This window comes from Carcharodon carcharias, unplaced genomic scaffold (genome assembly GCF_017639515.1).
Source record: "Carcharodon carcharias isolate sCarCar2 unplaced genomic scaffold, sCarCar2.pri scaffold_1120_ctg1, whole genome shotgun sequence".
Classification (NCBI taxonomy): domain Eukaryota; kingdom Metazoa; phylum Chordata; class Chondrichthyes; order Lamniformes; family Lamnidae; genus Carcharodon; species Carcharodon carcharias.
In genome coordinates this window covers 7,329-15,000 of record NW_024470982.1, presented here as the reverse complement: position 1 = coordinate 15,000, position 7,672 = coordinate 7,329, and the positions used below count along the sequence as shown (strand labels likewise).

At 54.0% G+C, this 7,672-nt stretch overlaps 1 protein-coding gene across 1 annotated transcript in view; it reads right to left on the bottom strand.

The window, feature by feature from the left end:
• Window positions 1–5,694, bottom strand: part of LOC121275162 (P2X purinoceptor 3-like) — a gene marked incomplete at both ends in the record, with an annotated part of 11,531 nt that extends 5,837 nt beyond the window's left edge. Inside the window, 4 exons of the mRNA XM_041182579.1 lie at window positions 1,052–1,145; window positions 2,558–2,694; window positions 3,537–3,678; window positions 5,617–5,694. Coding sequence (XP_041038513.1) covers window positions 1,052–1,145; window positions 2,558–2,694; window positions 3,537–3,678; window positions 5,617–5,694 — 451 coding nt within the window. The remainder of the gene's footprint in view (window positions 1–1,051; window positions 1,146–2,557; window positions 2,695–3,536; window positions 3,679–5,616) is intronic.
• Window positions 5,695–7,672: the final 1,978 nt, after the last annotated feature.

Sequence of the window (7,672 nt, the reverse complement as noted above, 5' to 3'; positions counted from 1 at the left end):
AACAGAGGGATATGGAGAGAGGAACTGTGCACTGTGCTCCCAGTGTGGTCTAACCGAGAGGATAGAGAGACCGGAACTGTACACGGTGCTCCGAGTGTGTTCTAACCGAGGGATACGGAGACCGGAACTGTGCACAGTGCTCCGAGTGTGGTCTAACCGAGGGATACGGAGACCGGAACTGTGCACAGTGCTCCGGGTATGGTCTAACCGAGGGATACGGAGACCGGAACTGTGCACGGCGCTTTGAGTGTGGTTTAACAGAGGGATATGGAGAGAGGAACTGTGCACGGTGCTCCCAGTGTGGTCTAACCGAGGGATATGGAGACCAGAACTGTGCACAATGCTCCGAGTGTGGTCTAACCGAGGGATATGGAGATCAAGTCTGTGCACAGTGTTCCCAGTGTGATTAAACCAACGTACAAAATATGTTTAACTTAATTTCTCTGCTTTCCAAATCTATGCCTTTAGGAATGTGCCTTCATGCTGGGTTTACTGTTTTTAATTGTCTTATCAATGCGTGTTGCTAGGTCCAGGTACTTATGTATATGTAAACCAGCAGATTCCTTCCATACTGGTGAGGAGGCAGAGAAGATCTAGGGGATTAGAGGGATGGTTCAATGGGAGGTTTAGGGATTAGAGGGATGGTCTTTGAGAGGAGAGTTAAGGGAGTGGAGGGATGGTCTTCGATTGGAGGGTTAGTGGTTTAGAGGGATGGTCTTCAATGGGAGGGTTAGTGGTTTAAAGGGATGGTCTTCGATTGGAGGGTTAGGGGTTTCGAGGGAAGGTCTTCGATGGGAGGGTTGGGGAGTAGAGGGAAGGTCTTCGATGGGAGGGTTGGGGAGTAGAGGGAAGGTCTTCGATGGGAGGGTTAGAGCTTTCGAGGGAAGGTCTTTGAAGGGAAGGTTGGGGGAGTAGAGGGAAGGTCTTCGATGAGAGGGTTAAGGGAGTAGAGGGAAGGTCTTTAATGGGAGGGTTAGGGGATTAGAGGGAAGGTCTTCGATGGGAGGGTTAGGGGATTAGAGGGAAGGTCTTCGATGGGAGGGTTAAGTACCTGTCCGAAAACCATGATGTCAATGCAGATGCCATAAGCTTTCAGTAAAGTCCGATATTCCGACCCATTGTTATTCCGATGGAATCGGGCATATCTGAGGATATAGAAGGGTGACAGGATAAGCAGAGTGTGTATTGTGATTGGGTGGACTGTACAATGTATATCGACACACTGTATCTCAGGGGGGTTAGAGTCACATCGTGGCCTTATTACTGGACTAGGAATCTCAGGCTATGGGATAATGATCCCATCACGGCCATTGGGAAATTTCAATTCCATCAGAGGCTGGGAATCCTGCGGTGAGTAACTCACCTCCTGACTCCCCACAGCCTGTCCACCAACTACAAGGCACAAGTCAGGAGTGGGATGGGAAACTCCCCACTCGCCTGGATGAGTTGCAGCTCCCACAACACTCGAGAAGCTCGACACCATCCAGGACAAAGCAGCCCCGCTTGATCGACACCCCATCCACAAACATTCACTCCCTCCACCACCGACGCACAGTAGCAGCAGTGTGTGTACCATCTACAAGATGCACTGCAGGAACTCACCAAGGCTCCTTAGACAGCACCTTCCAAACCCACGGCATCTACCACCTAGACTGAGAAGGGCAGCAGACACATGGGAACACCACCATCTGGAAGTTCCCCTCCGAGTCACTCACCATCCCGACTTGGAAATATATCGGCTGTTCCTTCACTGTCACTGGGTCAAAATCCTGGAACACCCTCCCTAACAGCACGGTGGGTGTACCTACACCGCACGGACATAGTTCTGGAACTCCCTCCCTAACAGCGCTGTGGGTGTACCTACACCACACGGACAAAATCCTGGAACTCCCTCCCTAACAGCACGGTGGGTGTACCTACACCACACGGACAAAATCCTGGAACTCCCTCCCTAACAGCACGGTGGGTGTACCTACACCACACGGACAAAATCCTGGAACTCCCTCCCTAACAGCGCTGTGGGTGTACCTAATCCGCACGGACATAATCCTGGAACTCCCTCCCTAACAGCACTGTGGGTGTACCTACACCACAGGGACAAAATCCTGGAACTCCCTCCCTAACAGCGCTGTGGGTGTACCTACACCACAGGGACAAAATCCTGGAACTCCCTCCCTAACAGCACTGTGGGTGCAGCTACACCACAGGGACAAAATCCTGGAACTCCCTCCCTAACAGCGCTGTCGGTGTACCTAATCCACACGGACATAATCCTGGAACTCCCTCCCTAACAGCGCCGTGGGTGTACCTACACCACACGGACAAAATCCTGGAACTCCCTCCCTAACAGTGCCGTGGGTGTACCTACACCACACCCACCGCAGCTTTTTAAGATGGAGGCTAACCACCACCTTCTCAAGGGCATGTTAGGGATGGGCGATGGGTGAAGCTTGTCACTGGAGTGTGTAGGGGGGAAGATGTGGAGTCATTACCTGTCCTGGGACCAGGTCTCTGGTGTTGCTACCCTCAATCCCCGAGTCCAATTCCATCCACAAACCTGAAATTATATCCCTGGGAGACTCTGTTGGTCTGAGACACTTTGTCCAAGCGTTGGAAGCTGTAACGCGGAACACAGCTGTCTGCAGCCCAGTCCAGGTTACATTTCCACTCAATCCTGATCCCTAACACACCACCCTGCAACAGTCAGAAACAGCGCAACATGAGGCAGAAGCTACAGGCAACAAGGAAGCAAGTCAGCGATACATCAGACTGAAGTACAAAGAGATGGGGGCCAGTGAGTGAAGGAGTCTTGTTCCAATGACCCAGGACATTGCTGAGCCCACACCTGGGATCGTGAGTACAGTTTTACCCTCTTTCTCTAACGAAGGGTAGACTCGTCCGAGAGGGAGGGTAAGCAAGTCTCTGGGGATCGGTTCCCAGGGGGATGAGGCGTGGGAACCCATGAGGAGCGATTGAGGAGATTGGGCCGATATTCCCAGGGGGATTGGGAGGATTGGAGTTGATCCCACTGAAATGGAACAAATTCTGGGAGCGTTGGAGGGGCTGGATTCTGAGAGGCTGTTTAACCCCCCCCCTGGGCTGGAGAGTCGGGGACACAGTCTCTAGATAAGGGTGGGGTTGGGGGTGCAGAGGTTTCAGACTGAGATGGGGAGATATTTCCTCACTCAGTGGATGGGAGAACCTGGGGAATTCTCCAGCCCACAGCAGATAGAGATGGTCAGCGGTGAGGGAGGTCCCAGAGATTGTTGGACATGGAGGGGATGAGGGGTAAGGGGAGAGGGCTGGAATGTGGAGTGGAGGTGGAAAGTCAGCTATGATCACGTAGCACGGGAGCAGGGTCGAGGGGCTGAATGGCCTCCTCCTGTTCCTGTGTAACAGGCACAAGGGGCTGAATGGGCCTCCCCCAGCTCCCATGTTTTGAGTTGCCAATGCAATAGGTCAAAAAGGTGAACGGTTAAAGAACACAGGGCAAAGGTGATGAAGATGAGGTTTGAAGAAGTCCCTCAGAGACCAACCTTGAGTGTGAGTGCGCGGAAATCCTGACCGGCAGCAGAGACAATCTCACTCAGGCGGAAGATGGGACAGAACAGATGATGCACAGGGTGAAAGGAACATGATTCAATGTAATCCTGGGTGATACTGGGCAGCAGGTTACCCCTACACAGATGAGAGGGAGAGACAAGGAGCATCAGACCATTCAATTCAAATTCCTGAGACAAAAAGCCTTTTCGACTCGCTCAAAGAAAGTCAGCACCTTTAGGAACAGCCGCCCAGTGAGAGTCAGCACCTTCAGGAACTGTCCCCCGGTGAGAGTCAGCACCTTCAGGAACTGTCCCCCGGTGAGAGTCAGCAACTTCAGGAACTGCCGCCCAGTGAGAGTCAGCACCTTCAGGAACTGTCCCCCAGTGAGAGTCAGCAACTTCAGGAACTGCCGCCCAGTGAGAGTCAGCAACTTCAGGAACTGCCGCCCAGTGAGAGTCAGCACCTTTAGGAACTGTCCCCCAGTGAGAGTCAGCACCTTCAGAAACTGCCGCCCAGTGAGAGTCAGCAACTTCAGGAACTGCCGCCCTGTGAGAGTCAGCACCTTCAGGAACTGTCCCCCAGTGAAAGTCAGCATCTTCAGGAACTGCCGCCCAGTGAGAGTCAGCACCTTCAGGAACTGCCGCCCAGTGAGAGTCAGCACCTTTAGGAACTGTCCCCCAGTGAGAGTCAGCACCTTTAGGAACTGTCCCCCAGCGAGAGTCAGCACCTTCAGAAACTGCCGCCCAGTGAGAGTCAGCAACTTCAGGAACTGCCGCCCAGTGAGAGTCAGCACCTTCAGGAACTGTCCCCAGTGAAAGTCAGCATCTTCAGGAACTGCCGCCCAGTGAGAGTCAGCACCTTCAGGAACTGCCGCCCAGTGAGAGTCAGCACCTTTAGGAACTGTCCCCCAGTGAGAGTCAGCACCTTTAGGAACTGTCCCCCAGCGAGAGTCAGCACCTTCAGAAACTGCCGCCCAGTGAGAGTCAGCAACTTCAGGAACTGCCGCCCTGTGAGAGTCAGCGCCTTCAGGAACTGTCCCCCAGTGAGAGTCAGCGCCTTCAGGAACTGTCCCCCAGCAAGAGTCAGCACCTTCAGGAACTGTCCCCCAGCAAGAGTCAGCACCTTCAGGAACTGTCCCCCAGTGAGAGTCAGCACCTTCAGGAACTGTCCCCCAGTGAGAGTCAGCACCTTCAGGAACTGTCCCCCAGTGAGAGTCAGCACCTTCAGGAACTGTCCTCCAGTGAGAGTCAGCAACTTCAGGAACTGTCCTCCAGTGAGAGTCAGCATCTTCAGGAACTGTCCTCCAGTGAAAGTCAGCATCTTCAGGAACTGCCGCCCAGTGAGAGTCAGCAACTTCAGGAACTGCCGCCCAGCAAGAGTCAGCATCTTCAGGAACTGTCCCCCAGTGAAAGTCAGCAACTTCAGGAACTGCCGCCCAGTGAGAGTCAGCACCTTCAGGAACTGCCGCCCAGTGAGAGTCAGCAACTTTAGGAACTGTCCTCCAGTGAAAGTCAGCATCTTCAGGAACTGCCGCCCAGTGAGAGTCAGCAACTTCAGGAACTGCCGCCCAGCAAGAGTCAGCATCTTCAGGAACTGCCGCCCAGTGAGAGTCAGCACCTTCAGGAACTGCCGCCCAGTGAGAGTCAGCAACTTCAGGAACTGCCGCCCAGCAAGAGTCAGCACCTTCAGGAACTGCCGCCCAGTGAGAGTCAGCACCTTCAGGAACTGCCGCCCTGTGAGAGTCAGCATCTTCAGGAACTGTCCCCCAGTGAAAGTCAGCAACTTCAGGAACTGCCGCCCAGTGAGAGTCAGCACCTTCAGGAACTGCCGCCCAGTGAGAGTCAGCAGCTTCAGAACTGACCCCCAGTGAGAGTCAGCACCTACAGGAACTGTCCCCCAGTGAGAGTCAGCACCTTCAGGAACTGACCCCAGTGAGAGTTAACAACCCTCCTCAATCCCTCACGTCCCCCACCATCACTCTGCCCCTCCCTCCAGAGCTTCTCATTTCGATTATGAGCCTGGCACATTTGATCTGAGATGATTATTGAATCTCTTCATTTCTAATGAACTCACTTTGAAAAGTTGAAACTTGGGAATCGAATACTGTTCTTGATGAAAATGGTGAAGTTCTCAGCGCCGGTCATCATCACCCTGCACATGACAGTTATTAATGTGTAAGTTAATAATTCATAACACATCATAGCACAGCTGAAAATCAGTACTGACCCTCTGACAGTGCAGCACTCCCTCAGTACTGACCCTCTGACAGTGCAGCACTCCCTCAGTACTGACCCTCCAACAGTGCAGCACTCCCTCAGTACTGACCATCCGACAGTGCAGCACTCCCTCAGTACTGACCCTCTGACAGTGCAGCACTCCCTCATTACTGATCCTCTGACTGTGCAGCACTCCCTCAGTACTGACCCTCTGACAGTGCAGCACTCCCTCAGTACTGACCCTCTGACTGTGCAGCACTCACTCAGTACAGACTCTCTGACAGTGCATCACTCCCTCAGTACCGACCCTCCGACAGTGCAGCACTCGGTCAGTAATGACTCTTTGACAGTGCTGCACTCCCTCAGTACTGACACTCTGACAGTGCAGCACTCCCTCAGTACTGACCGTCCGACAGTGCTGCACTCCCTCAGTGCTGACTCTCTGACAGTGCTGCACTCCCTCAGTACTGAACCTCAGACAATGCAGCACTCCCTGAGTACTGACTCTATGACAGTGCAGCACTCCCTCAGTACTGATCCTCCAACAGTGCAGCACTTCGTCAGTAATGACACTTTGACAGTGCTGCACTCCCTCAGCACTGACTCTCTGACAGTGCAGCACTCCCTCAGTACTGACCCTCAGACAGTGCAGCACTGCCTCAGTACAGACCCTCTGACAGTGCAGCACTCCCTCAGTACTGACCCTCCAACAGTGCAGCACTCCCTCAGTACTGACACTCTGACGATGCAGCACTCCCTCAGTACTGACCCTCTGACAGTGCAGCACTCCCTCAGTACTGACCCTCTGACAGTGCAGCACTCCCTCAGTACTGACCTTCCAACAGCGCAGCACTCCCTCAGTACTGACCCTCTGACAATGCAGCACTCCCTCAGTACTGACCCTCTGACAGTGCAGCACTCCCTCAATACTGACCCTCTGACAGTGCAGCACTACCTCAGTACTGACACTCCAACAGGGCAGCACTCCCTCAGTATTGACCCTCTGACAGTGCGGCACTGCCTCAGTACTGACACGCTGACAGTGCAGCACTCCCTGAGTACTGACCCGCTGACAGTGCAGCACTCCCTCAGTACTGACCCGCTGACAGTGCAGCACTCCCACAGTACTGACCCGCTGACAGTGCAGCACTCCCTCAGTACTGACCCTCCGACAGTGCAGCACTCCCTCAGTACTGACCCGCTGACAGTGCAGCAATCCCTCAGTACTGACCCTCTGACAGTGCAGCACTCCCTCAGTACTGACCCTCTGACAGTGCGGCACTCCCTCAGTACTGACCGTCTGACAGTGCAGCACTCCCTCAGTACTGACCCTCCGACAGTGCAGCACTCCCTCAGTACTGTCCCTCTGACAGTGCAGCAATCCCTCAGTACTGACCCTCCAACAGTGCGGCGCACCCTCAGTACAGATCCTCTGACAGTGCAGCACACCCTCAGTACTGACCCTCTGACAGTGCAGCTCTCCCTCAGTACTGACCCTCCGACAGTGCAGCACTCCCTCAGTAATGACCCTCTGACAGTGCTGCACTCCCTCAGTAATGACCCTCTGACAGTGCTGCACTCCCTCAGTACTGACCCACTGACAGTGCAGCACTCCCTCAGTACTGACCCTCTGACAGTGCAGCACTCCCTCAGTGTGACCCTCAGACAGTGCAGCACTCCCACATTAATGACCATCTGAAAGTGCAGCACTCCCTCAGTACTGACCCTCTGACAGTGCAGCACTCCCTCAGTACTGACCCTCTGACAGTGCAGCACTCCCTCAGTACTGACCCTCCGACAGTGAAGCACTCCCTCAGTACTGACCCTCCGACTGTGCAGCACTCCCTCAGTACTGACTCTCTGACAGTGCAGCACTCCCTCTGTACTGACCCTCAGACAATGCAGCACTCCCT